Here is a 16,883-nt window from a genome sequence, read left to right as displayed (position 1 = left end):
GTTTTTAACTTCAGTCGTCACACAGACACCTTAACACTTTACACACAGCTCTCACTGACTGTGACGGTAATCAAATCTCATGAAGTAAAAATATGAGCTCTTAACTCCACAACAAAAATAAAAAGCAACAGTGATAGCACAAATAGCTGCAGATGTATAAATAAAAACAACACTCATAATAGTAGTACTTTAATGTATGCATGCTGCAATGCATGATGGGTGAAATTTTAAAATCAACAAATAAGCTAAAATAAGTTGATTGATCTCAAAATGTCTTGTTGAATGAGAGGAATCATGCAAATTGTGCATTAAATTAAAACACTTGAGTAGTGGAGGGCATATTTTACGGTTCAGGTTAAGTATGCTTATTTATTTGGGTTAAAACAATATCAAGGTTAACAGTTTAGATAGATACTATAGTAGCTCATTTTTTGCAAAGGTTGTAGGTTTGATTTCCAGAGAAAACACATACTGTAATGATAAAACCTTTATCTTGAATGCACTTAGTTGCTGTAGATAAAAGCATCTGCCAAATGCATAGATGTAATGTAATGTTAATGAACTTGTGCAGTAGCACTTCATTATTATCTATACTCTATAGTTTCTTGATTTTTTTTTCATCTTGGTAATCATCTGTTCCCTAATTAATTTCCTCCAGTATTGCCACTGTGTTGTTAAGGAGGAGGTGTGAATTAAATTAATTTTCATGGTGACTTTGATGCAACTCTTGCGTACATTATGACGTTGTGTGAATGCCAGCACGAATGCTTATAAGAGCATCAAGAAAACTTTTCTGTTTGACTTCCTTGGCACAAACTGGAGTTTTGTGGTTTTGCTAGATGCATAATTTCACCATATGACTTGTAATGTTCCAGCTGAAAAAGACAAATTTTGTAGGTTGAACCCATTGGCAACGGGCCCCCATAATTGTTTGGTCAAACTTATTATTTAAGACAAAATAAGTCATGTGAACTTGATCACTTTTATATATGTATATAATGATAGTTTTATTCTTAGGATTTCTTAGGAAATTACACAATATTTAGTCTTGGTCTATATATATTGTATATAATCTGGTCTTGTATAGTATTGACCAATAGGTATTCCAAAAAAGCTCAGGTATCGCTCAGGTATCGAGTGAAGTTTCACAAAGTGAATGTGTGGTGGTTAATGGAAAACCTGTTGTGTAGCTGGAGAATGCTTTGAGGCGGGAGGGGCAGTTCCTGTTACTCTGTTCAAATCTGTATGTTGCTTGGCGACACGCAAAGCTGAAAGCCTTGGGTTTTTTGAAATTCTTGGTAGAGAAAAAGCTGGCCAAATTTAGTCTGAAATATAAATTAATATACCCAGGGGATATAGTCACCACATTTCCATTTGTTCAAAACTTATGATTCTGCAGAGCACAAAATAAAGTTGAAAGTATAAAGATGAATGGGTCCAAAACAACTCCACCCGAGACCCTCGAATGCAGTGGCGAGGCTACATAAGGGCCAGGGTGGCACCACTTAGATTGACGGCTGGCCCACCCAGTAAGATGAAACACAAAATAAACATTTCTAAAGAAATCATGCATAAATGATAATAATCTCTTTAATAATAATTGCTCAAATATGTATCATTTAGAAATAAATATAGAATGTTTATCATTTGCATGAGTTTCTAAACCTAACAAATGTAAACATTTAAGCCATTTTAAACTATTTGAGCTCAAGATGTTAAAGTGAGCTGTTTTCTGTGCGCACACACATAATCAAATGAACACACGCTCATAAGTGCACACACGGAGACGCGCATTTTACAAGCACGCAAACCAAGAATCTCTCTGCGCTTGACACATGCAAACAGTAAATGGATTCGTACGGTTTTAAAGTATCAGTACCCTCAAAAAATCTGCTTATGTTTGTGTCCTTTGTTAATCAAACAATAAACGACAAAAGGAAAAACTCAGTGTGGTTATTCATTTAATTATATATCTTTCCTAAATACTACTGTTATACTTTATTTGTAACATTATATATTTTGGATATTTTCTATTTCCATGTGCTTATCATTTCTTTGTTCTTTTTTATTTTCCTTATATCCATTTTTTTGATGACCCGAAAATTATTCAATCATTGATTCAAAAATGTTTATGTAATCCATTTAACCACTACTATATTGTAAAATTGTGTAATTGAAGAGCATTATGGACCACTCTGTTAAAATGTCTGGCCTTACCACTGCTCGAATGTATTGAAAAATATAAAAAGGCTTTATTAAAATCATGGCTCAAAAAGGCAAACAGGGTCCAAAACAACATTGGACCCCACTGAGTTTGAAGATGTTTCAGAATGTTCATTTAAAGGTGCAGTGTGTCAATTTTAGCGGCCCTAGTTGTAAGGTTGCGTATTGCAACCAACGGCTCAGTCCACTGCTCACCCCTCGCTTTTGAAATGCATAGAGAAGCTACGGTAGCCGCCACCGGAAAAACATGTCATTGTCGGAGACAACTTAATATAAGGTTTTGTCCGTTAAGAGCTTCTGTAGAAATATGGCGGCACAAAATGGCGACTTCTACGTAAGGGGACCCTCGGTGTATGTAGATAAAAACATCTCATTCTAAGGTAATAAAAACATAACAGCTCATTATAAAAAGGTCTGTATACACCCCTGATAATATAGTTTTGTATATAATTTTGCATTTCTGTCAAGAGATCTTTCTTTAAAATTACACACTGCACCTTTAAATAAAGAAATGCATTAAAGTTTGAGTAAATAGTGACAGAATTTTTCTTTTTGAGTGAACTCTTCCTTTAATTTCACACTGATCATACTGAAATATAAATCCAGTTATACTCTGAATAGCTCACAAAATCTATAATTTCTTCTTCCTTTCTGTCATCAAGAATCATCTTTCTCTCATTTGGTGTGGCTCCCAACATTTCCCAGCATGCTCTGCACCGGAGGGGTTCCTCGTTTCCATCTTTAGTGGCTCACTAGCAGAAGACATGAGCACTCTAATGATAGACTCCAGACTCTATTTATACCTAAACTAGGCTTGAGATTTACTAATTTTCCCACAAGAGCTTGAAGGGAAACGCATACTGAGAGCGATCCGTCTGGCAGTCTGCTTTCACCGACCGTCGCTGCGCCTCATTTACGCGGTCACGATGGTTTAGTCGGCGCCGGGTTTGTTTTACTTAGCTTAGCTTTTGAGTTTAGCCTCTAGCAATACAGGAGTGTGTGCGGGTGACTCGCGTAAATGGATTTGATTACAATTTGTTGATGTAGTGCAAAGGTTAAGTGTTGCATTTATCCAAGCATTTAGGTATTTGAGAATTTTTGTTCTTTGCAAAAGTTAATTTGTTGATCGAGTTTTTCTCATTACAAAGTCTAAACATTCTTAAAGCACAATTGCATAATTTTGGACTGTTTAAAAACAAACAGCTATAAATAAAGATCAATTATTTTAGAATCAAAGTTGTGTAAGATAATAATAATTTTTCCTTTTGGCTTTTATCTTGTTTTGAGCATAATTAGTATTATATAAGACTTAATATATAAGAAAAAATAAATATATAAGTTTCTGCCAAAAAACAAACATTATATTATATTAAATTTATAATATTATATTTATACTTTAATTATAATTATCAAACATTATATAAAAAATACTATTTTTGTTTTAGTACATTTATTTGTTAGTACAATATTTTTGTTTTAGCTGTTGTTGTGAGATTGGCATGTAAGGAATGAATTACCATTAAGAAAATTATATTTTTTGATTATTTTCTTGAGAGTCCTCCAAGGGCCATTTTCAGGCGAGATTCACACTTCCCGCAGCGAAGTGTCATTTGTTGTCACTAACACAACGTGTACTGATATTAAACATGTTTCTGTGGTCTCGTCAGAGCCGTTATATAATGGAGTCACATTGCCGCAGTCGCTCTGTGACAGTGAAAGAGAGTGGGTGGTTTGTTAACTTGTGCATGGGTGGTCTGACGGGACGATTGGAGATGTGTAAGACCCTGCTGATGAGTTTAGATAAATTCAGCCGTCAAAACACACTAACAAATCGCGCACACACACAGATTGCACGAACACGTAAGCACACACTTCCATTACCATCTAATGTGAAACTGGCAGGTGTGATTGATTCTGTTAAGAGAGCAGGTTAATTGACCTAAATTCTCAGATTGATTGATTAACTTTGATTGATTTTAATTATTGTGTTTACCATTTCATCTGCAAAGGAAATTGGTTTGGTAAATTGAAAGTGGCGTATTGGAGGTGCTTAGGTATTTTAATGAACCCTGAGCAGATTAAATGCAACGCTTAGCGCTTAAATTGTGCATATTTCCTCCCTTTGCGATGAAAATAACGATTGTGTTGAATCTATATTGCATACGTTACGTACAGTGTAGTTATCACAGGGGTGGTTTGCATGTAACTAATTGTCGGCCGATGATGAAATTAAGTGAGCAAACAGTGAGAAAGAAGTTGCAAACAAGATGCTGCGGTATCAGGAGGTTCACACACAAAGACCCAGCAGGCCCAGTATGATGCCGATGGCAGGTGGTCGCCAGGCCAATTATAAAATGAAATAAACCTGTTTATGAAGCCTGGGTGAGTGTGAGACCCATAGAGACTTTCATTATCATTCAAAGAGTATTAAAAAAAATCTTTCCCGTAATGCACTTTAAGATGGTGTAGCGTTTAATTGGCTCTATTTTGTTTTGTTTCGCTGAGAGCAAATGGGTTATGGGCAAAGCCAGCTGGGCTTAACAGTCCCATAACAGTAACAATATATATATATACCTATGATAGCAAATGTATGCCAGTGTGTGGTGCGATGTGGATAAAGTGAAGGTTTTTAAGTATTCTGATGCAGGTTATACATATTTAGGATGACATATAGTTACAACTTTTAAAACCACATCAAAGAGATCCCTAAACTGTGTTTCACAGTTGTTCTTTCTAAAATTGATTCAATCTGGGTTCGGTGATCAGTTGTGACCCAGTCTGTGAAAACACAGCTTAAGTCATTTTTCTGTAATTTACTGTTTTCTCTATAGAAACGTCCTACATAAAATGTAAAGAACATTGTGTAAAAATGTAACCTTAAATATAGACTGAAATCAAACTTTGATGCTCCTAATTTCGTGATGATGAGACAGGGCCTTAATGATTAAGTAAACCTATTCATTAGTTCATTTTCAACATATAAAATATTTTGCATGTCTCAAAAGTAAATAAATAAAAATGTTATGTGTTTCTGCCCCCTCTGCATCACAAACAATGCCTCCTTAACACTTTTCATTTTTTACAAATTTTTTATTATGCTATTTAACACATGATGGGCACTATTTTAACAATGTAAGCGCATTGTCTAAGGGTACTGTGCATGTTCTAAACGAGCGTGTCCGAATCCACTTTTGTTAATTGAACAACAGAATAAATGTTTTTTGCGCCTAGCACGCAGTCTAAAAGGGTTGTTCATGTTCTCAGAATGAGTAATGGGTGTGTTTTGGGCGTAAAGTGCAATAAACCAATGAGAGTCTCATCTCCAATCCACTTTAAGCCAGTTGCCCTCGCACCATGCAGATTCCCTATTTAGATGACAGAATTTGTAAACCCAAAAAAAGTTTTTTTGTATTGAAATTGTTATTTTTTTGTATTAAAACCTTTGGTTCTCTTTAAAAGTTGTTTTCTTTCAGTTGTGGAAGTAAAAAATGCAGGCTTTTAATTGCTGTAAATGGATAGCCTAAATGATCAGTGTAATCTGTCCAAGAGATTCAATAACAATCATTTACATTTGAATTCTTACATTTTTATATTTGAAAACGTTTGTGTGCTGTCCGTGCGTTTTAAAAGCAAATGCGTGTGGTCATCTCACATATTAGTAATGCGCTCTTTAAATAACAAAAACAATATTGTGCCATTGACTAAAACCTGCTCTAGTTTATTTTAGTTGCCTCAAAATAGCAATGCGCCAACAGTGCACCTGAACACCCTTGTTTTCAGATCAGAAAGCCCATGGACACGCAAATGGACGTGAAAATTATAACTGCGTCTGGCTCAAAATATCAAAAAACACTGGCGTCGCACATTGTGCTGGGTGTATAATAGGGCCCAATGTGTCATTTCATGTTGTTGTTGTGTTAAAAGTAACACATAAAGCTAGATTTACTCAGAGGTGTCAAGTAACGAACTACAATACTTCGTTACCTTAAGTAGATATTTTGGGTATCTATACTTTACTGGAGTAATAATTTTTCAGACGACTTTTTACTTCTACTCCTTACATTTTCACGCAATTATCTGTACTTTCTACTCCTTAAATCGCCTCGTTACTTCTTTTAATTTCGGCTTGTTTTCTGTTTTTTACATTCCGGCTTGTCATCGTTAAAAAAACCTATCTTGATAAATTGCATCATCCAGATGAATGCGATTGTGGTTGGATGAGAAGTATAAACATACACCATTCCGACACCCTATTGGTTTGTACGCAATCCCCGCCCCCCCAGCTGACTGCAGATGATCAAAAGTTTGTTCGATAGCACTGCAAAGATAAACATAACAGAACCGCGAGAGCGATTAGAAAGCATGCGGAGCAGTTTGCTCTCGCAATGCTTTGATATCATCCGCCATCCGTTTGTACAGTAACAGAACGCGGCATTCTGTCTTCAAATGGAAAAGTACGAAATAAAACTCGCGCATCACTTTCAGGTCAGTTCACATTCACAAGCCTGTGTAAATGTATAGCTGTCTGCTGACACCAACTCATCTGTGTGATTTAAATAGTGTAAAAATACCATTATAAAACGGGCAGTTCTGGTTCTTCATTCTGATTGGTTGAAACGCGTTCTAAGCCGTGATAAAATACACCGGTACACGGTTCAGACCACATTACATAAGTATCACTGCGCCACTGTTACTGCGTATTGATTTATGAAAATAAACACCACAGTCTTAAATCATATTTTTAATTTGTCTACAATTGCACAATTAATGGCGATATCCAGATGAATGTCAATAAATAGGATTTATATAACTCAAGTTCATACGTCCGCTATTATCCACTGGGTGGCGATCTTACCCAACTTAAACACTGACGCATTCACTGAAAACACCGTGTAGTACTGTTCATGGCTCCGTCTGAATCTGATCTCTTACTAAAGTTCTTCACAAAAATGGAATTATCTCCGCTTTTAATAAAAAAATTTGAGAGGTGATAAGAGATCAAATGAAGGTAGGATGAAATGTTTTTTTGTTTGTTTTTGTTTCAAAGCGGATGGTCTGTTCTTTCATTTGATATTTTATGTTTATATAAAGAAGATAATTTTCTGGAAGGCATTAAACTAAAACTGGGTGGCAACTTAAAAAAAAAAAAACGCTGACGGGGAAAGAGTTCAGCATGCTTCCAAGCATATTTGATCATCACTTCAACAGTTGCACGATATAAATGTTAATGTATAAATTAGATGAATGGTGATTTATAAAATAAACACCACAGTCTTAAATCATATTGTCATTGTGTCTTTGCTGTGTCTGTGTTGGTTTTGAACTGCGCTCTGTTTCAGTCACACTTGATTCTGAGGAACTACTTTGTTTGGCGGAAGAGTAATATTTGTACTAATATAATAACAACTTTTTTGGGTTTTATTTTATAAAATCCCGCTAACGTTATGCATATGAAGTAACCGTTTTATAAACGCAATAAACCCCTCGAAGCGTTGGGTTACCAGTGCATTTTATAACAGCTAAGGGGGTTTAGTTACTCCGCTTCGCGTCGTGCCTAACAACGCCCCTTAGCTGTTATAAAATGCACTGGTAACCCACTGCTTCTCGGGGTTTATTGCTTTAATTTATATCATATAACTTCAGTTGTTCAACTTAAATGACATTGTGCTGCGTTGCGTTTTGAGCCATGGCAAAGATATCTATGCTAAAGACATCTGTTGTTTTGTATATGCTAATAACTGTCCTAAAAATTTTTTGCATTAACAAAACCTACTTAGCTGAATGCTTGAGTGTTAAATCAATCAAAACAGATAATCATACATACCAACTTTTACTTTTGTTAATAGACATCAGCTGTTCCCTAAACCTGACTTTTAATTTACTCACAAGAAAGACATTTAGTAATTCTCCAAAATTGCTTGGATTTATACTGACTAAAGTAAAGTATACTAAAGTCCATTAGCTAACACAAGTACAGATGCAGAAATATAGGCTATAATATATAATTGCATATTTGTAGTTTGTGTTGCTGTCAAAATACAATTATAAATGAGAACAATAGCATATTTCTATTCTCACACATACTATAGTTGTGTGTAATTTTGTTGTTTTTTAACTAAAGAGGGCACCACTGTAAAAGTTTTGCCAGCAGCGGCCCTGCTCTGAAGTTTGACTTTTTACACCATTACAATATTTATAGGCAACTAGTCATCATATCTTCCTCTCTATGGAACACATGTTAATGCTCAGTAGTACACATATTTGGTTCTTTAATGCAGTGGTTATCAAACATTTTTTTTTGCGGCCTCCCTTGTGTACAGTGGATTCCTTCACGACCCCCCAAAGAAAATGTATGACATAAACATTCTAAAACTTACAATTTGAATTAAACAAAACATATTAAATTATACAATGTATTGCTTTTGTTTAGTAGCCTTATTTTTCTGAGGTTTAATTACACAGAATTTATAATAAAGTAATGTATTTCATAAAATACTATAAAACTGGGGCCCCATCTCGTGGCCCCCAGTTTGAGAACCACTGCTTTAATGTATTTGTTTGCATTGTATTAAAAAGCGTTCATTTTTAATGGGCATGTACCGTATGTGGTTGAAACAGATAGCTTAGTGCAGGGGTAGGCAACATGGAGTGCCGATGTCCTGCAGTGTTTAGCTCCAGGTCTAATCAAGCAGACCTGAACAAACTAATAAAGGTTTATAAAGTCACCTGAAACTACAGGTAGCAAAGGTTTTATAAGGGTTGGAGCTAAAATCTGTAGGACATCGGCACTCCAGGACGGACGTTGCCTACCCCTGGCCCTAGTGCATCCCAAATGTTTTAACATTAACATTTTTAATATAACACTATAGTTATTATGGCCTTTAGAAACATGTTTTAGAGGAGATAGTGTAGTGCACAAGAGGCCCCTTTGGCGAGGCCTAGGCTTTTTTCCGTAATTACATTTTTTTCCTTACATTACTTTTACTTTTGTCCCCGTTTGTCCGATACCCGATCCAGCAAAAAAGGTACGGATCGACCCGATATCCGATCCAAAGTATTGGATCAACCCACCCCTAATTGTAACGCATATCAATCTAGAATGACGTAAAATTCAAACATGAATTCCGATATGACTGCTCAGACTGATGTCACATTGCAAAACATCTGACCTGTATCTGATTCAGAACCACATATGGAAGAATGGAAAAGATCAAATCCCATGTGGTTTTGGCTGGTTAACACTGTCGTGCAAAGAGACAGACATGGGTCACATATGCGCAGAAAATCAGATTTTGACTGCAGTCTGAACATAGTCTTAGTAGATTGCGTTGGTCATTATAGAAATGAGATGTTGCACCTGTGTTATGTATTTTGAGACTTTTTAGTAAATAACCTGCAAATATTACCGCTCCCATTGGCGCTTTTTGGAATTGCGCTAATTTGCCCCGTTTAGAAAATCTGACCCTAAATGTGTTGTTCCAATAATAACAGAATAACATTTCTGTATGTTACTTTACTTTACACAATTGTGTGTATATGTGTTTTATTATTTCTAACTTTATGGACCGTTAGTTTCACGATGGCGACAAGAGGAATCATTCAGTGAGGATGGTGCACCAGGGCCCTTCAAACTAATTGTCGTCTCTGATTCAGACTCTTGTGGAAACATCTTCCACTGTTGTGCAGGCTCCTGTCAGGTGCACCAGGTGGTTATGAATCTCTGGATGGGACACATGAACATTTTTACATTTACTGACATTACTTCATGTAGGGGTACAATACTTTTCTAAAGGGATTTACAGAACAGCAGACAGGCTAGGAGTGTCGGGTGTTGTTGCTTAAGGGATGTTAAATAATAAATTGCTCATCATAGCAATTGGTATTGTTAATGTGCTATTTTTTGTGAAGTTGAAGCTTTGCTTGTCACGGTTATTACAGCTATAACCGCAAACATTTATTATTGGTATTACGGCAACAGCTTGAAACATAAATTTCCAATACACTTTTAGAATAGCTCCACCTGTGTTTTTAACCACAAAGCTTAATTTCTAGCGTCACTAATAACTTGCAGTCATTGATTTGGATGAGTTATCATCTATGTCTTCAAGGCAGATTTATTTGCAAACGTATGTTTTCATTGCACTTCGCAATCTGCCTCATTCTTCTTGAGGAAAATCTGTCCAATGCAAATGTCATTTGCCTTTATAGTAACTTAGAAATCAGTTTTGTCTAAACATTAATTTTTAACATTAAAAATTAATTTTAAATTGCTGCTATGCTCCACTCATTAAGCATCTACAAGTTTTATATTTCATATTAATATGGATGAATGGCTTTAGATAAATGGACGGATAGATGGATGAATAGTCGTACACATGCATGAATGGATAGATGGACTGTAGATGCATGGATAGATGGATAGATAGAGATGAATCACATTTGTAACTTGCTTTGGATGAAACTAAATGCATTGATGTACGCATAACAGAATGGGTCAGCATATCTCAAGCATATAACCGTGGCCTTGGGACTGACATATTTGTTTTATATCGCAAGTAAATAACAAGCGTATTTTAATATGTTGAAAATAAATTCAAGGCACACACAGAGCACATAATGTGTGTCCCATTCTAACTCTGCTTTGGTTTTGTCTCTCTGGTCCCTTTTCTGTTTATCTCTCCTCACTTTTTGCCACCTCTTTTGCTTTTGTTTAGTGAGAATCTGGAGTGATTTCTGTACGCGTCAGGGTTTTGTTTACTCCCTCAAGTCAAGTCGAGCAGACGAAAGCACCAGGAGGCCAGTCAAAGGCAGCCGTTCAGTCTGGCATATTGCTTTTGTTTCGCTTTGTGGTTGCCAATCTGTGTGTGTGTCTTCATTCATTGACTCTTTTATTTGATTGTTAAGTTAAGCGCAATTAATTTCATCACTTAGTTAAAAAGGCTTGTGACCAGGTCATACAGATGACTCCTGGTAACTATTTCAGGCTGGGATGGAAATCGTGTCATATGCGTTTAAAACTCATATAACACACACTGTTTCTGTTCATCTCATGATTAATCTATACTGTAGTATTACAGTAGTATCGCTCTAGCGATTGTTTCTGGAAAAGCACGAGATCCCGGAGGCATCCAGCAGGGGGAGCAAGTCACGAGCCACACACAAAACTTTATCCCACTATCTCTGGGTAACTTATGATTCACTGCATGTTCGTGGCGTTTACAATATATGCACTTACGTGCAGATTTCCAACACAACACAGACATTTGATGCAGTTTTACTTGCCGCCTGTGACTCATGACTCGGTTGGGACTTTTCAAAGAAATCCAGCGTTAAACAAACACACACGCAAAATTTCACTGCTACCCTGCATAAACAAACTATATCCATTGTTTCCATAAGGCTGACTTGCTTGGAAATCTGAACAAGGCTTTCTTTTCCTTGCATCCAAAAACACACTTCTTTTTCTGCTTCTTCTTTCATGTCATTGTTGATTTTTCATATAAAACAAAGCTGTCGCGTGCAGTGATGTCTGGGACTTCAACTTGAAGGAATAATGATAATAAGCGTCATCGTTCACTTGACATGTGGAAGTGCTTTTCCCAGTGTTTGAATTATGTCAAAGCTTATGGGGGTCCCCTAGCTAAGCCCCACCCCCTGGTCAAGCCCCACCCCCTCATTATAGGGTCGCTGTGATTTGACAAAATAAGATGTGATCTTGGATCAACAATCATCTGATCCTGGTTTTAATCAAATAAACCCCAAATTACCCTTAACTAAACATTTTTACCCCTCAAATTAGTTCCAAACACTGCAAGGCCTGAAATGTTAAACAGAATAGGGGTAAAATAGGGTAGACTTCAATGCCTGCTCTCAAATTACATATTTTACTATATAGTATTGGTTAAATGGATTACATTGCGTTTTTAAATCATAGATCAAATCATTTTCGGATCAGCAAAACTGGGGCTGGGAAAATTAATTAAGAACAAATTAAGAAATGATGAGCATATAAAAATAGAAAAGAACAAAGTTACAAATAAATTAAGATCTAACAGTAGTATTTAAGTACATAAATAAAACCAAATAAACATTAACAATGTCTTCTTTATTATATAAATTAAATATAATTAATATTTTTAAAGATACAGTAGTGATTTTCCTTTGTTTTCTGTTGTTTAATTGATATAAATGACAGAAACATAAGCAGATAAGAACTGCTACTTTCAGACCAACACAAAGATCTGACTGTTTCACTCACTTTAAGACATAACTGAATGTTTTTATGAGAATAGGTGCCAAGTATTTCGAGATAATTTTGTGTTTGCATGCTTTAGAATTGCGTGTCTCCGTGCGGCTGCTTATCGATGTGCGTCCATTTGAGTATGTATTTGGTCATTGTCTGTGCGCACACCAAACAGCTCACTTTAACAACTTCCACCCAAATTGTTTAAAATCGCTTGCTTGTTAACATTTGAAAGGTATAAAAAACACATGCAAAAGTTAACTTTCTATAAATATTTATTTGTTTCTGAATGATGCGTATTTGAGCGATTAGTATTAAAGAGACTATATTTATTATCATTCATGCGTGATTTCTTCTGCTTTCCCAATAAAATATTTTTTGTTTATTTTGACTTGGTGAAACAGTGTTCAATTTGAGTGTGTAGCCTCAACACTGTTATGAAATTTGTTAGTTTGAGAAGAACAAAAAAAACCTAACCCTAAAGATTACTAAATATTCTTAGCATGAGGCGCGCTTGGGAGTTAATTTTTATTTCAGAAATCATTTGAATTAGTTTCTTGCAAAATTGGGACATATAACAGACAGTAGCCTATAGCGCAACATGAGCATTTTAAATTCATGTAGTATTTTAATTTTAATAAAACCAGGGGACCCCCTAATTTATATTTTTGTGCTTTATGGGGGGTCCCTCAAGGCTTATAGCAGGTCCGGGACCCCGCTAGACCCCCTTCAATTCGAACACTGGCTTTTCCAGGGGAAGTGCCCATAAAAGGAATATGAGGTCAATGATACGTAACGGGTACCCATGTTCGAAAAAGGGGTGAGAGGAGGGGTGAGTTTGCCCCAGAAATACTTACGTGACCTTTCGACGTGATTACAATATTATACATAAAGTCGTGCTGGCGAGACAAGATGTTGTGGTGTCACATGTTTTACTGCTTTTTGACACTTTGCATTTGTTAAGCATGAAGATTATGAATGAATGAAAGTTTATTTGGTTACTGAACATTGGACAAAATATATTTACAGCAAATTCATTACAAAAAGGGAGGTAACCGAAAAGATGTAGGCTGAAGCCATAGCTTATTACACCTACCTCTTTAACTTAGTTAATAAGTCAGAATGCATGAAATTACATTTTAATAAAAAAAAACTTTGCAGAGAGCGTTTTGGTCTTGGTCTTGACATTTGGGAGACATGTAAATTTGTTTGTACGGTAAATCACCTTTGGGGTGGGTGAATAAATTAATGCTACTACAGACATTTTTCAGTAGCATGACAGTAGTTTGGCTGTTTTCAATGTAGTGTTGCTTTTCTTGTAACAAGACACTTTATCTAACAACTGAAGTATCAACATACTGTAGCGGGAATTTCAGTGCCTCACCTATGATGTGTGTCTCTGTCAAATACTTTCTTTTAGTTCAATTTATTTGAACACATTGTTTTGTTCAGATGGTTCATTTTAATTTATAATTTTTTAAAGTCAGCTCTACGTTTTGTGGCACCATAAATATTTAGTTAAGAATGTCAATTGACTGTTTCACCTACATCAGTAATTATTAGAAATAAAATCTTTATGCCAAATATATTCAGTCCTGGTTAGCCTTGACTCATGTTTTGCTGTCTTGCTACTTCCATTTTATATTATGTCATCACTATTCGTCTCTTTGGAGAGGCACCAATGTTAGTCCTGCTCATGTAGTCCATTAGTTAGTAGGCTTGCCAACACCGGTCTAACTTTATCTTTTTCTGTCCTTTCAGATTTTGCTTGGGGTCTTTTTCATCCTGGTTGCCCTTCTGTTCATCGTGACCTTGTTTATTTCCAAGTAAGTTCCAGATGTCACTTTGACACAGATGTCATTGCAACAAGGATAAAAGCACTTTATCCAAAATATCTGTTCTGCAGTACATCCTGACAACTCATGTCTCTGCCATTAAACAGTCACATCGGAAATGAAACTTCTGAAGTAGTGTTGATGTAATCTTTGGAGTCTTTTGTTGTTATTATTACACAACAACTTGTCTTTATCAAATGAGCTCATACTAAGACTCATTGTTCTTTGCTTTGTGACAGAAGGCGTAGTCCTGTAGTTAATGATGTTTTTTCGTTGGTTTATTTTGTTGCAGTTTGGATAAGGCTTTACATTCAGCTGGTATCAGCACTGGGTTTATCATCTTTGGGACCAACTTAACCAACCCACTTAATGAGCTACTGCTGGCACTGCAACCGGTAAGAAACAACTTTTTTTATTGCTATTAGTGGGACTGTTTTCACATTTGCTTTGATTGTTCGGTCTGAATCTGTATTTGGTTTTTATTCCTTGTTCTGGGAGGTCTCTTTTCACATTGTGTTTTTTTGGCTTCAGCTCTACTGTATGTAATGACTCGGGATGAGCAGATGCCAAAAATAAGAAGCCTTGTTCGCTTCCTCCACAGTATTTTATCCCTTTAGTTTTACTACCAACATTTAACCGAGCGATACTGTCATCTGTGTGCCGTGGATTGGTGACAAGAGATGGAAAGGATTGGTTTTCTTGCCGGAGGCTGCATGCTTCCATTGAGACAAGTAGCAATGAGAAATTTATTTTACTATAGCTGGCCAAATGGCACACTACCAGTCAAAAGTTTAGACATACTACTTATTGCTCTTTTTCTGATTTTTAAAGGGGACATATCATGAAATCTAACTTTTTCTATGTTTAAGTGCTGTAATTGGGTCCCCAGTGCTTCCATCAACCTAGAAATGTGAAAAAGATCAACCCAGTAACTTTTTGGTTAAACCATTCTCTGCAATCAAGTGAAAAAATAGGTCATTAAAATCTGGCTCCCCTTGTGATGTCAGAAGGGGATCTTATTATAATAATACCACCCCTTAATCTGCACTATCCAAGCACAGCACTGACATTTAGTGCAGAGAGAGAAAATTATTAAAATCACAATTGAGTTTTAATTAAAAAAGTTTCAATTTCAACAAACCACCATTATGGTGATCAGTGTTTGCATTTCATTAACTCATACGCATTTAAAATGAAACACCCAAAAACATTTCAACATGTTTTAATAAATTATCTGTGGAGTATTTTGAGCTAAAAATAATTCACATATGTACTTTGGGGACACCAAAGATTTATTTTACATCTTAAAAAAGTCATAAAATGACCCCTTTAGAGGTCGGAAGAAAACACAAACTGATTGATCAGAGTTTAAGGTTCTTCAAAATGGCCACTGTTTCCTATAGATTAACAAAAGTTCATAGCTGGTGTTATTAAATTGCTTTCTGTATATTGTGTGTTTTTGGTGGAATGATACATAGGCCAAAATGTATTGATCCATTATATTTAGCGGTATTCTTGTATCACTGGGAAATATCAGCACCATTTAGATTAGAGGTGTCCAATTCATCCCGGACCACATCAGCTTTACGTTGTTGTCAATGGGCCGGTTGTATCTGAAAGAGTATATAAATGTATAAACTCTTTTATCACATTGAATAATTACCTCTGCGATATTGATTTGAAAGTAAAAGCCTAGGACAAATAATGACAAAGGATATTCAAGTGTACTACTCTTGTACAGATTTTTAAAAAGTAAACGTGGTAACAAAAACTCAGATTTCTCTGTGATTCCTTCATTGTGCAGGCCCTATAATTGAGATTCATTTTCAGGTAGCCATACCAAAAATAAACGTATACCCCCAGTTTCACGGATTAAGGCTAGTCTTAGACTAAAACACAAGTTTGAGCTGATTTAACTAAAAATAACTATCACTGGCAGATCTTTAAATACGCCAGTGCCATTGATTTGTCTCAAGAAACACACAAGTTACATATTTTTTTTTAAGGTATGTTTATAAAAGATGCTTAAACATCTCAATTTAACATAGTCCTGGCTTTAGCTAAGCATTGTCTATGAAACCAGGCCATACACTGCAAAAAATTATTTTCAAGAAAACATTTTCTTAGTATTTTTGTCTTGTTTTTAAAAATATCAAACAATTCTTAAATTAAGATGCTTATTCTTGATCAGCAAAATATAAAAATATCAAATTTAAGTGATTTTGTGCATAAAACAAGCAAAAAATGTAGTGCTATTTTTGGTCTAAAAACTAGACTTATTTTCTTGGGTCGTTTTGCTCATCAAGGAAAATGCATCTTAATTCAAGAATTTTTAGATATTTTTACAAAAAAAAAGACAAAAATACTAATTTTTTTGCAGTGTAATAACAATGAAATAATTTGTAAGCCGGCATGGGCCACATAAAATGAGGGGGCGGGCTGGACTTGGACTAATTTAGATATTTGACTGTTTAGATATCAGTCCATATATTTCCATTTTGACCGTTTTAAAGACAAGACCTTACTAAAATTCATTTTGATTTGAGGTTCTTGATTTTTTTTATACTGTATTTGTGCCTGTA

At 35.6% G+C, this 16,883-nt stretch overlaps 1 protein-coding gene across 1 annotated transcript in view; it reads left to right on the top strand.

The window, feature by feature from the left end:
• The window catches only part of lmbrd1 (LMBR1 domain containing 1), a 118,601-nt gene that overhangs the window by 73,143 nt on the left and 28,575 nt on the right, over positions 1 to 16,883 (top strand). Inside the window, exons 10-11 of the mRNA XM_065296016.1 lie at positions 14,228 to 14,292; positions 14,594 to 14,696. Coding sequence (XP_065152088.1) covers positions 14,228 to 14,292; positions 14,594 to 14,696 — 168 coding nt within the window. The remainder of the gene's footprint in view (positions 1 to 14,227; positions 14,293 to 14,593; positions 14,697 to 16,883) is intronic.

The sequence above is a fragment of the Paramisgurnus dabryanus genome, chromosome 20 (genome assembly GCF_030506205.2).
Source record: "Paramisgurnus dabryanus chromosome 20, PD_genome_1.1, whole genome shotgun sequence".
In the NCBI taxonomy this organism is placed as follows: domain Eukaryota; kingdom Metazoa; phylum Chordata; class Actinopteri; order Cypriniformes; family Cobitidae; genus Paramisgurnus; species Paramisgurnus dabryanus.
Note: the sequence above shows the minus strand (reverse complement) of the source record. Positions and strands in the feature narration are given on the sequence as shown.